At 45.2% G+C, this 14,157-nt stretch overlaps 1 protein-coding gene across 3 annotated transcripts in view; it reads left to right on the top strand.

The window, feature by feature from the left end:
- LOC148518705 (calpain-1 catalytic subunit-like) overlaps positions 1-14,157 on the top strand; it is a 92,733-nt gene that overhangs the window by 21,487 nt on the left and 57,089 nt on the right. For all 3 annotated transcript variants that reach the window (XM_088477159.1, XM_088477158.1, XM_088477160.1), the window contains 6 exons: positions 525-596; positions 4,241-4,326; positions 4,407-4,478; positions 5,842-6,008; positions 6,796-6,953; positions 10,788-10,996. In XM_088477159.1, coding sequence (XP_088333285.1) covers positions 525-596; positions 4,241-4,326; positions 4,407-4,478; positions 5,842-6,008; positions 6,796-6,953; positions 10,788-10,996 — 764 coding nt within the window. The remainder of the gene's footprint in view (positions 1-524; positions 597-4,240; positions 4,327-4,406; positions 4,479-5,841; positions 6,009-6,795; positions 6,954-10,787; positions 10,997-14,157) is intronic.

A 14,157-nucleotide genomic window follows, 5' to 3' on the forward strand; every position in this document is an offset into this window, starting at 1 on the left:
CACCATAACCGCACATAACACACCATAACCGCACATTACACACCATAGCCGCACATTACACACCATAACCACACATTAGACACCATAGCCGAACATTACACACCATAGCTGCACATTACACACCATAGCTGCACATTATACACCATAGCTGCACATTATACACCATAGCAGCACATTACACACCATAATGGCACATTACACACATAACCGCACATTACACACCATCACCGCACATTACACACCATAGCCACAGATTACTCACCATTACAGCACATTACACACCATAACCGCACATTACACACCATAGCCGCACATTACACACCATAACTGCACATTACACACCATAGCCGCACATTACACACCATAGCAGCATATTACACACCATAGCCACACATTACACACCATAACGGCACATCACAAGCCTAAAGGCTCAAAAATGTCTGTACTGAAGTTGTGTATTATCTTCCTTATCTGCTCAATTTCTCTGTGATATCAATCACAGATCTGAACTTATTATCCTGTAGGGAGAAATTGAAACTACCAATCTGATGGGGATTCTCAGCCACCACATGTACTCGGTGACAGCGACAAAGGAGGTAAGTAGACTGGAAGGTCAGATTGTCATACGATGCTCGGTTTCTAGCAGGCTGATGCAAAGGTTTGCTTCCTTATACAGCTTTGTAGAAAAAAAATAAATATCTTTATATCCTTGCGAGGTCAACATTTTAAACGTGTCCATAAAAATGTTTTGGGCAGTGCTAGGAGATAAACGGCCTACAAAGATCCAGGTGCACATTGGGCGGTGCAATTATGTTGTCCAGTCGTTATTGAATACATATAAAAGATTCAACTTAAATAGTAAAATGCAGAAACAATTTTGATTACACAAACAGGTGCTTGACAATGTCACTCATGCCTAAAAACCTACTAGCCGTCCTGTACAATACATTATCAGGAACCCACTACAGCGTGCAGAGTAACCCTGTTTGAGAAAAGAAAGATTTTATTTAGCTTCAGTTGTGATATTAAATAAGAATAAAAGTGCTGTCTCAGCTCCTAGCACTATACGAGCCCTCAGAGCCGCTGTGTGATCCCTGACGACGATGACAGTGTCTTGCCAGGATGATGCTAATCTGCGGTTTTCTGTCTTTATCTACTCACAATATTTTCAGATTAACATCAGTGATACTTAGGGCTTATGTACTAAGCCTTGGAGAAGAGATAAAGTGGACAGAGATAAAGCACCAACCAACAGGGTTGCCTACCTTTAACATTCTCTTCCCGGGAGAAGCCCGGGTAAGAGATGCAGCAGGGGGCCGACGGGGGCGGGGCTTGACGATTCGCGTCATTAAGCCCCGCCCCCTCGCGGTAAAATTGCCGCGATTGGGCACAATTTACATAGGGGGCGGGGCCAAATGCTGTGATTCATGCAGAATCACAGCTTAAGCCCCGCCCCCTTCACGGAGACCCGCGATTGCCGCGGGTATTCTCCTAATTCTGCCCACTTCACTAGGAAGTGGGCAGAATGCGGGAGAAATGCCTACCCTTCCGGGGGGTGCGGGGGGTTACCCGAAAAATCGGGAGCCTCCCGCGAAAACCGGGAGGGTAGGCATGTATGCCAACCAATCAAAAGCTGGGTACACACTAAAGCTAAAGCTGGGTACACACTGACAGATATATTGGCCGATCAATCGATCGGCCAATATATCTGCTGCCCGTTGGCCAGTGTGTACGAGCGGTATGTGTGTGAATGACGTCGTTCACGGACATATCGCGTCGGCTCTGCAGCAGAGCCGATGGCAGATGTATCTGACCATCGGCCAGTGGGCCTGATTCAGAGCCGGATGCTCTGACCAGAGCGCTCGCTCTGAATCAGGGCCCTCCTACCTAAACTTGGAGCGGCCTCTTGGACGCTCGCATAGCTGTGGGTTACCACCCACAGCTTATGCGGGCGTCCATGATGATGGTCGCGATGGTCAAGACAATCGCGACCATCGGGCTTGCGACGAGACCCTGCGGTAGGGTCTTGCTGCCGCAAGCCCTGGAGTGATTTTGGCTCTCAGAGCCAAAATCACTCCCACTGACATCACTAGTGATGTCAGTGGGGCCGGACCCAGACGGTAGGCGTTCCCATGGGAACGCCTCCGTCTGGCAGCCACACCCCCGGCACGCCCACCAAAGGGGGCATGCTGTCACTCACCATCGACAGCACGCCCCCTTTGGTGCGAGACCCCGAGCGACGGCTACCCCGTCACTCGCCAGGTCTCGTGCATGCGCACGACGGAGCTCCCTCCATCGTGCGCATGCGCATTTGGGTACCATCGACCCGCTTGCGAGCGTCCTGCGCTCGCGAGCGGGTCTGAATGAGACCCTGTGTGTATACATGCAGCAGAGGCTGCGGATAGGGGGACGGAACACGCCCCCCAGGCAGATGCAGATGATGGTCGTTCAGTGCGTACAGTATAAACGACCATCATCTGCAGATATATCTTTGCAGTGTGTACCCAGCTTAACTGTCATTTTTCAAACTCTGGGGTCTATTTAGTAAGCCTTGGATGGAGATAAAATAACAGCCAATCTGACTAAAATGTCCTAATCAAAGGAAGTAAATTATACTCTACTAGAGGGGTAGCCAACCTGTGGCACTCCAGCTGCTGTGGAACTACACAATCCAGCATGCCTTGCCACAGTTTTGCTGTTATGGTATGCTAAAACTGTAGCAAAGCATGCTGGCATCTGTAGTTACACAGCGGCTGGATGGTCGCACGAGGCCTACACCTATTGTAGTGATTTCTGCATCAATCTCATCACTTACTGCTGAACCTGCCACACTTCCCACAATGACTCCGATCAACTTGCCTGTAGCCCAAGGGTCTCTCTGGGGTCTCCACCAGTGGAACATTTACTTGACCACAAGGATATGGTTCACCATAACATGCTCCTTGACCCGCCAACAATTATTAATATGACTTCTCATTAGTATTAATCTCTGCGATGCGCTTCCTGGCACTTTTTCTATGCTGCCTCTGCTGTAAAGGTGAGGGACAATCTGAGATCTCAGACGCCTAGCAAGGCTGGGTATATCTGCAAGGCGGTGCTGTAGCCATGCTTTGCCTTGTAGCTGTGTTGTTCCCAAATCTGGCCTAACAGCTCTTGCAAATTCTGTCATCTACAGACTATTTCTATACCTTATAGTAAATCCTTTCCCTTCCCCATTCTACCCTCCTCAACCTTACTCAAACCTGACTCCAATCATAAAGCTCCATCTAGGGCCAGATTGAGGTTTGTGGGGGCCCCAGGGCAACTAACCTGTGGGAGGGCCCCTATCAATAAAATTGTCAGGGCAAGATGTACTAAGTCTTGGAGAGAGATAAACTGCCAACCACTTAACTCCTAACTGTCATGTTACAGGCTGTTTGAGAAATGACAGTCCGGAGCTGATTGGTTGGTAGTTTATCTCGCTCCACTTTATCACTCTCCAAGACTTGTGTAAATGTGTAAATACTCCCAGCACCACAAATGTGTTAAACAGACTGTATTGCCCCCAGTTTACATTATGCCACAGAGAAACACCAATTTAATATGCCACAGTAACCCCCAAGCTGTTGAGGCAGCTATATGTAGGGGCCCCCTCACGTGTAGAGTTCCCTGGGCGACCTCCCCTTGTTGCCCTGTTGTTAATCAAGTACTGGCTCCATCCCCTCTAATTCCTGCTCCAGAGGTCTTTTTGCACATCCCTGAACGTCACATGACATCCCCCAGCTACACTCCATATTGGTTACAGATGTATGGCTGTAATTGTGCCTTCTATTATCAGACTTGCATTTAAGCTTTCCACACAACAATGTCAGCAGTGAAACAAGTGGCCCAAAACAATGCCACCTGAATGAATTATTCTGGAGCATGCTGGTAAATTATAGATGATAATTCACCGCTGTTAATGTGTGTGTGGTAGTAACGCGAAGCTGGAAGACAGACAGCTGCCGGCTTGTGCAACAGACAGACAGATCTTGTCGAGGGAAGCCGCCAATGCCGTTGGCCAAATTGACTCTATAAGTCTCACCTGGGCAGTATCTGTCCCGTGCTGCCGATGTAATGCCCAGGGTCAGTGACCAACCAAGATGGCTTTGTTCTCAGCAACAATAGGCCACAATGTATGAGTGGAATTCCTCCTTCCTTTATTCTACAAGCAATTCTGTGCAGCTTGTAAAGGATCTCATCCATTGGCCTTTTCTTCCAGGTTCGGACATTACATGGGTCAGAGTGTTTGCTGCGAATTCGTAACCCGTGGGGACACACAGAGTGGATGGGGCCATGGAGAGATGGGTAAGAATTAGCTCACTTCTTTATTCAGACATTTTGCTTTCAGCGTTGTGAGATGTGATATGTATGTGTCCCTTTCCCAGCGGGCCAGAATGGCAGAATGTCACCGAACCTGACCAGGCAGAGAATGTAATCCTAGAAGATGGAGAATTCTGGTAAAGTGTTATTTCACTATCTAATCTATTGCTCTCCCCAATGTACACATCACCCAGAGGTAACATGATCCGGTTGGAACGAAATAAGGTTCTTAGATACAAAAAGTTAATTAAGCCACACAAACCAGTATCTTGAAAAAACATATCATTTATTACAACAAATAACAACATAGGAATAATAGTTAGCTTCGGAATATAAAATGGTTACACGATCCAGGAGCCTCGATCTATTCAGAATAGCTGGACGAACAATTTTCTTTCCACCAGCTGCAGACTGATCCAGGCAAAGGGCAGGCTGCTCAAATCTCCTTCGTCTCTGTTTATATAGCATCCTACTTGTCATACCCAGCTAACTCTTACTAATATAGGTATAAACCTACTTCAAACTACTCTATTGGTTAACTACTGATAAGGACTTTCTAAAAACTTAACACAGGCATACATCGCAAAAGTCAACGCCTAAAGGATTTATGAATTGTCTACTTTCCACATTCCTGTGCCACCTCATGTCTGATACACACATAAGAACCATGAATGAAAGTGGCTCTCAGTAGCCATTTTGCTCTCCCAATACACCACGCTATTATGGACATCTACCTAACTGGCTTCCCAATGTGCCATCAGTACAGCCTGAATGCAACAGGGCATGGGTACAACAAGGTGCCGGAAGTTTGGTAGAGGGCAGTTCCACGCCTTAAGGGAACTTTTTTCTCTTGGCTTTCTTACCTTATGCTTTAGACTAGAGGTACTTGGGTGTGAAAAGTGCAGCAGAGGGGTGATCGCCCAGGTCGTCTTCAGTGTGTCACATAATTAGTGTAAATGAGCTGATGGATAAGCTCATTCCATGTCATTCCACAGATGCTGCACATCTTAAGATCTGGTGACAGCTGAGCTCACAGCATGAAGCTGCAGGGGCAGTAGGTGGTATATTAAGATGGCAAAGGGTGGTATACTGAGGGAGCAAATATGGATGTAATGAGGGGGCACGGGTTGGAATAGCAAGGAGTGTAGGCTGGTATGAGGGGCACTAACTAAAGTAATGAGGGAGCAGAGGTTTCTGCAATATGGGTTACAGGCTGGTATAATGAAGGGGTACAACATGGAATAATAAGGTGCAAGCTGATATACTGAGGGAACAATGGCTCATGTAATAAGGGGACACAGGCTGGTGTAATGAAGGGGTACAGCATGGAATAATGACGAGGTGCAGGCTGATATACTGAGGGAAAAATGGCTCATGTAATAAGGGGCCACAGACTGGTGTAATGAGGAGGAGCACCCTTGTAATCATGGTGGCACAGGCTGATAAGCGATGTATCCATACCTAATATACACTATTACAGTACTGTTTCTCTATGTACAGGATGGCAGTAGAGGACTTCCAAAAGAATTTCCATTTCCTAGAGATCTGCCACTTGGGGCCCCAGAGTCTTCTGCAAGCTGGTGGAGCTGATAAACCCTGGGAATATGTCACCTATGAAGGACGCTGGGTGAAAGGACTGACTGCAGGGGGCAGCCTTTCCTGCAGTGGTAAATAACTGTATTGCAGTGGATTGGAAAGAAAGGTCTACATGTCACAGAGAGTAGCTTCGTACTGCCTGTGCCACCCTGCAGTGGGACATGTCTCATAGTCACGTCCTGTCTGTATCACTGTGTCACCCTATAGTGGGCAGGACAAATTCTATAGCTCTGTTCTGTCACTCTACAGGGAGCAACAGTTTCTCCATTTTTCCTTTGTCCCTGTGTCATTCTGTAAGGAAAAAGACTGTTTCCTTACCTCCTACATCCTTTCTGTTTGTGTCGACCTAGAGTGATGGATACTCCATGTCTCATAGTGTTTGCACTAGGTCATGCACTATATGATCTATACCTCCCTTCTGTCTGCACTAGGACATGAACTCTATGATCTATACCTCCCTTCAGTCTGCACTAGGACATGCACTCTATGATCTATACCTCCCTTCAGTCTGCACTAGGACATGCACTCTATGATCTATACCTCCCTTCTGTCTGCACTAGGACATGCACTCTATGATCTATACCTCCCTTCTGTCTACACTTGGACATGCACTCTATGATCTATACCTCCCTTCTGTCTGCACTAGGACATGCACTCTATGATTTATCCTTCCCTTAAGTTGTAATCAATCAATGGGATGGGCCAAAGTGATAGGAAGTAGGATATTTAAGTGACAATTTTATGTTCGCTTGCATGAAGAGTTCCATTTTGGATGAAGAGCTCTATAGTCTCCTTGTCGAAAAGTTCTGTTCCCTGGGTCACCTTGCAGATTAATCCCCACTTTTCCTTACTTCTCAGATTATTACTGGATGAACCCACAGTATTCCCTCACTCTACTGGGCACTGACACCAGCACTGGGACGCAACCATCATGCAGCTTTATAGTATCTGTTTTGCAGAAACACCAGAGGTTACGAAGGACTACACACATGCGTGTAGCATGTCACATATTTCAGGTAATACATACCATGCATATAACCGTGTACAAATAAATGTCTGTGTTGAGAAACCTCCTAACATGTTTCTGTTGGGAATGTGTCTGCAGTTTGGTTGTAATGCAGAGTTCTGTACACACCAGCAGATAAATAGTACAGGCAATGACCATTCAGGTGTCTTAACCAGATTGTGTAGGTTTATTAAAGAACAGTGGATGTAGAGCCGTACTCACTGTTACACAGATCTGGATGAGATGGATGCGGAGCCTGTAGCGCAGCAGGGGTGCTGACAGATCACCAGCCAGTGGTGCAGGCACTGGAACAGCGGTGTATAGTAGGTATCGCCATGGGTCTCACTAAGCTAAGAGGAGGACAGCCGTCCTCCACCATGTCGCTCACACACAGTGGCAAGATGGCACAGAGCATGCGCAGATATCGGTGGCCATATTGGTTGGGGAATTAAATTTCCATAGGGGAGCCAATTTGTTGGAGACTGTGCTGTAATGCGCTCCACTTCTAACAGTTTTAAGGTCTCATTTAAGGGGGGGGAAGCATCAAACATTCTAAAGTGGCCAATCACCTTCTAGCTATCATTTATCTAGTGAACACCTTGAGTCCTTGTGGAGAAAACTGCTATATAAATAAAATATTAATAATTATATTATTATTACATTCTATTAAATGATAGCTAGAATCTGCTTGGTTGAAATGAGCAACTTCTCCACCTGTCATCTTTAAAAGGTTTGAGATATTATTAATAGAGTTCAGTTAGGTGCCTTCACCTGTGCCTGTCCCCATACACATTAAGGGGCTGACTCTGAGTTGGGAGCAAAGCAAAAAAAAAAAGGTAGTAACTTTGCACCTTGGTAAAAACATGCTGCACTGCAGGAGGGGGGAAGGGGGAGTCCAAACTCAAATGTAAATTGCAGTGTCAAAATAAAAATAATCTACACTGCTTGCATCGTAAATCAGCAATACAGATAGTAATGTATTATGATAAAATTATAACATTTATATATTTCAATAGATAAAAAAATGTCCTATTATAGCTTCGGAAAAAGTTCTAATAGGACGAAACGCATTGGTCATGAGCAACTTAGCCTCTCCAGTTTCCCGTCATCTTATTACAAATAGAATGTCTCTTTGTTGGCGCACTGGAAAAAGAATAAATATGAAAATATAACTTTTATTATTTTCAATAAAATATATAATGCCTGCTAAGTGAAATGTTAAAATAAATAATGAATAATAATTTGTGAAATAATGTGAATAAAGTAAAGATGTGTATTAAATAACATAAAAACATCTCGCTTGTCGCCTCTTTATTCCACAATATTGTTTTGATGTGTTCTTTTAATATTTCTCTTAGTAGGCATTGTATATTTTATTGAAAATAATAAAAGTTATATTTTATTATTTCTTCTTTTTCCAGTGCGCCAACAAAGAGATATTCTCTCTTCTCTTTCCATATCCAGTTGTATTTATTGTCTCTGGCAGCACCCCCAGAATTATATGAAAGTAATTATACCTTAAACTTGAAACAACTGGGGCTATTTAATAAGTGATTATCATTATTATTATTATTATTACTGGCGCAGAAGTATTCCCAAATCAGTGTCGGACTGGGGCATGAAGGGCCCACTGGGAAAGTGCATTGGTAGGGGCCCTGCCAGCCTCCACAGGCACTTGGCTAACCATTAGCCAAATCTTGGTGTACAGTACATTCTATAGAAGGGAGCCAAGCCCCCATGTTGATCAGTGGCTCTATAATTTGAGGTCTGGAACCTGACACCTAGAGAAAGGGGATGGGCCCACAGGCTGTGGGGCCCACCGGGGATTTCCCCTGTACCCCTGTGGGCCAGTCCAACCCTGTCCCCAATCCCCAATAGGAATATACAAATAGAATGTACATTGCTAGTGCTTAGTGCACTCAAACCCACAGCAGATTTTAATACAAAAGTGATGCTGACTGCAGGATACAGTCTGCTTACAAGTAAGTAAGGAGCTTATTTGACGACTGCTATATTATTAAAACGGGTTGCGCTTAAAATCCCAACGGAGGGGATTCCGGCGGTCAGAATGTCGGCACCGGAATCCCGACATTTGTCGGAATCCCTGCGCCGGCATCTTGAAGGTAAGTAGCGGGTTTGGGGGGAGGGTTAGGCACTAGGGGGAGGGTTAGGTTTAGGGTGCAGGAAGGGGGAGGTTAGATTTAGGCACTAGGGGGGGGGTTAGGCACCAAAGAGGGAGGGTTAGGGTAGGGAGAGGGGGGGGGAGGGTTAGGATACCGACCAACAAAGTGTCGGTATCCTAACCCTGTCGGGATGCCGGGGTCAGGATCCTGTACCATCCCTATTACTACATGTCCTGCAAGTGGAATATAGTAGGGGAAACAGTCATTTAATTTGCATACCTATATGTCCCGTGCAAAACTTATTGTAAAGTACAATACATTTTTAGTTATTTATTTTCATTTAATTTTCTTTGTGAATTTTTACATTGGGGAAGCTACATTGAGTTTATTGTAAAGATTTTTCTGCACCCGGCTATTTTTTCACCAATTGTCACTCAGATGACTGGAACATTTTTCATTAAAACAGGACGTCCTCACATTTTCCTACTTCACAGCCCGTCTCCTTCATGTTCTAATCTAGAACAACAATAAATGTGCATATTTTCCTCATTTGTAAGAGAGCACAAAATACACCCAGCCTGAATCACCACTTCAAGTTTGTTTCCAGATACATAAAGGGCATAACATTTTGTGGATTCCTATGGAAGGTGTAACGAGCTACACACACATTTAGTCACTCAAATTTGTGAGATCAGAGTGACTGAAGTACCCTCCAAACTAATAGTAAGAGCAACAGAGGTCGCTGGACTCTAATGAGTACTTGTTAAACCCACACAATAGCTGCTTCCACATTGCATAGCAGATGGGTGCACGTTTAAGGACTACAAATGTCCTGCAAGTCACTATAATTTCAGTTTTGGGGATATTCATGGTTTCTAAGCTGGAGAGTCTGAAAAATATATTCATTGTTAAAACATGTTTTGGGTTCTTGAGTTGAGTAACCATGCTGCACAGCCACTACAACGTAGAGGGGTATTTACTGACATGGTGCAAGATCAATGATGCAGTGCAACTGCTAACAGCCAATCAGATGTTGTACTTATTAAATTAAGCTGACATCTGATTGGTGCTTTGAGTTCAACCCATTGGTCTTTTAACTAAGGGCCTGATTCAGACCCGCTCGCTAGGCTGCGTTCGCACGTAGCCTGTCGATGTTTGCAATGTGCAGTGCGCGTACCAGTCCATACGAACGTGAAGCGATCACCCCTTGTGCATAGATGCCTCGCTAGCTTGAGTGACAGGACTAGCTATTTGTAGGTGGTAACAGGGGTTGGTCGATGGAAACGGGGGAGTGGTGGTGCGAACGCAGGCATGTCTGAGAGTCTTAACGCCGTTTCAGAGGCATGCATAATTAAGACGCAGCGTCAGCGTACACGTCACATGGTTGAAGTGCTTGCGGTAGGGTATGTCTGCCACAAGTGCTGCGTACGCTTCCGATGGTACTCGATGTTACCGATTGTTGCATACACTTCCTGGAGATGGCGTGTATAAGTGGGCATCTTAAGACCGGCTGGTGGGCGTCTAAATACATACCGTGATCGCACGCCAAGACATAGTGGGCGTGCTAATGCCTTGCCGTGCGATTGCGGGATTTGCATACTTTGGCTGCGTGCGAACACATCTAGCGAGCGGGTCTGAATCGGGCCCTAAGCCCCATATTGTGGTTAAGAAGATCACAAACCTTCTGACATCACAGCCCCTGTCTGTGTGTTTTATGTCAGGGGGATGACAGCCATGCATATCTGATGCAAGACGTGCTCCGATCCTCCCAGCCACTTCTTAGCGTTGGACCCTCTCATAATCACAGGGAGGTGGTCCTCTGTTCCAGCCTGCCACCCGGACACTATATAATCATCCCATCCCTAGAGAAGGAGTCTGATGAGGGAGAGTTTCTGATCCGAGTCCTGACTGAGAAGGGTAAAGGTTCCAGGTAACGAAGTTCAAAAATAAATACGTCTGAATTTTGTTGGTAAGCGAAGATAGAGGCTCATTTATATACTTGCACCTTCTACATGGCAGGTGCAAGTATAATAACAATAGCTGGTAGTAAATTTGGTGCAATATACATAAATGTTAAATAATTAATAAAAACTATTGATTACAGCTGTATGTTCAGCTTAATATCTAAGGTAGTGGCAATATAGGAGGCAAAGTTCATATACATATAAAGCATATTATGCCCAGTATATTTACTATGACATTGACTGGCTATGATCATGTGTGTGAATCCACCGATCTAGGATAGGCAAATCAGATATTTCTGGGCAATTGATTAGTTAATTAATAGTTGTGATACAGTTAGGTTAGGGGGTCCCTCTCCTGGGTAGAGGACTCCTTCCTTACACACACACACACAGCAGCAGGGAAGCAGCACACCAGTCTGGATGCAAGTACAAGCTGGTCGGCGCCAGTCTTTATTGTACAATGTCAGAAATAACACAAAGAAAACATAAACGTAAATCCTAGCCCTGTCGGGGCACTAACTTCACAGGTAGTTCCCTCACTACCAGAACCTGGCAGGGCCTAATGCCCTCGCCAGCAACAAAGCACAGCACAACACTCACAGATAGGTTTTCCAAGTGTCTCTGAGCAAACTCCCTGTCTGCTCTCCCAGGTGAGACAATCAGCCCTCAACACACTAGGCTTATATTGGCCACTCTCAGGTGGGAACCCAATCAAGCCTGTTACCAGGCTAAGAGAACCAAAACCTGGAGTGGCCGTGGGTGGAGCCCTCCCTCTCCTCTCACCCAGAACCCCCAGGTCCCAAACCGGCTTTTCAAAAAGCCGAAACTCAAGCCTGCTATACTGCAGACTTTCTCCTGGGGGTTTAAAATACAAAAGACAGGAATCTGGGACAAATGTACCTGCCACAGACCACTTTACCAGCGATCCTATCACATAGTACACAAGTGTAATACCCCAATATTTCAGGTATTAAGGCTGAGGCACTACATTGTGCTTACCTAGACATGAACAATAAACAAATGTGATCACAGCGCTTAGGAAACCAACTATGCAGCCTCCTGGGAGGAAGCGAAGATATCGCCGTCCGCTAACTGTAAAGTTCCAAATACATCACTCCCTTGGAATGGCGCTCTTTGTATACTTATGTTTACCTCAGAGAAAATGATGAGAACAAAAAGGAAACAATCATAGTGTAGTAATTTAAAAAAATTGTTGATCCACCAAAAGTGAGGGATTATTCATAATAAAATAATGTAAAAATGATATAAAAGTAGTATACACTTCATATGGAGAAATGTGTAATATGAAGTGTATAATACTTTTATATCATTTTTACATTATTTTATTATGTCTTATTGACTTAATGTTTATTGTATTTCACTTTTAGTATGTATTTTTAATGCTGGACAGATATTGTGGACACTTCCGGTTTTTGGAACGCAGTTTGCGTTCCACTGAACATTCACAGGAAGTTAAACCGGAAGTTATGTCAGATGGGCATCTGGGATATGGAACGCAGAGTGCTTCCCACGCAACAGCGATAGCGAATTAATGTTTAGTGTAAGGTGCTTAAAAGCGGCGCCTGTCACAGACACATTTTCCGCAGCTTGATAAAGGAGTAATCCGAAATGCGTCGCTGGCGGGACTCGTGCACGGGTGTAGATGTTGGAACCTGTGTGCGCAGATTCAGCTAAAAGGATAGCAGTGTCTGGGACTCCTGACTGCATGCGCTTGTCTGAGATCACTCAGACCATCTTGCCATCTGGTAGGCATCCTCAGCCTAGGGGGTATATTTACTAAGATTCGCGTTTGGTCGAGATTACAATCTTGGGTGAGTTTTGGCACTTTTATCAACTAGCAAATTTACTAAAGACAAACTCGGGTGAGATCTCTCTCTTTTCACTGAAAAACTCGAATAAACTCACCATCGGCCAAACTCGTAAGTACTTTTCATGACAAAGATACAAGAAGAAGTTTACTAATAAATGAGATTTCAGTCTCGGATGTAATTGTAGCAAACTCACAGCTAAATTGAAGTTTTAAATAGACCACATCCTGAGCTGCGAGTTTGGCAGAAACATACACAGATCTGTGTGATTTGTGTATGTTTCTTCATGGAAACACTATCTAAAGGGTTAATATTAAAGAAAAAATGACATAGGGACCCCCGCAAAAAGCATAACCAGCACCGGGCTGCTCAGTCAGTCCTGGTTCCTAAAAATACGGGGACAAAAATGAATAGGGTCCCCCCCCCCGTATTTTAGGAACCAGCACCGGGCTGCTGAGCAGTCCTGGTTTTAAAAATAGGGGGAAAAAATTGTGTTGGGGTCCCCCTATATTTAAAACCATCACCGGACTCAAATCCGACTGGGGTGTAATGCTACAGCCAGGGGACCCTATCACCTGGTCTCCCCAGCCAAATCATTCGCATCCTAGGCCAGTCAGCCCAAGCTGGGGATCTCAGAGGAGGTTGGGACCCCCCAATAAAGGGGTCCCCCTCTCCCGAGCACCCCAGGCTTAGTCTGAAGCCCGGCTCTCTTCCCCGCACCCCTGGAGCGTTGGGTACGGGGGTAATAGTATTGTAAATAGTGAAAAACGACTATTGTTTTTTACTGTAGAACTACAGGTGCCAGCATGCCTGCCCTTTGGCACTTGTGGAACTGCAAGTGCCAGCAGGTGGCCGGCACCCGTACCCCTGCTGTAAAAAAAAATGTTAAAGAACCACAACACACACAATTTTATTACATACACCTACCTCACACATACTTACCTGCTGCCAGGTGATTTGTCCCCTTCTCTAGTAGAAATACAATGGGTGTACCTGAAAAAAAGATGCTTTACTCACCTCTGTCCTTGCGCTGGTCTTCGTAGCATCCCCGGACTTAGCAAAAAAACAAAACGAGTGACCCGATCCATGCCGGCCAAATATTGGTTATATGTGTTGTCACATATACCAATACTTTGCGAATGACAGGAGATGGGCCCCTTTGGGAAATCCCATGGGCCGCCAGCCAATCAGAGGCTGCTCTATATATATTGGCCACTCATTGGCTGGTTACACGTGGGTCACAGCCAATGAGCGGGCTGACTGGCTTGGGCTGACCGGCTTGGGGTGCGAATGCTTCG

The sequence above is a fragment of the Taudactylus pleione genome, unplaced genomic scaffold, assembly GCF_031769625.1.
Source record: "Taudactylus pleione unplaced genomic scaffold, aTauple2 ptg000199l, whole genome shotgun sequence".
Lineage (NCBI taxonomy): Eukaryota > Metazoa > Chordata > Amphibia > Anura > Myobatrachidae > Taudactylus > Taudactylus pleione.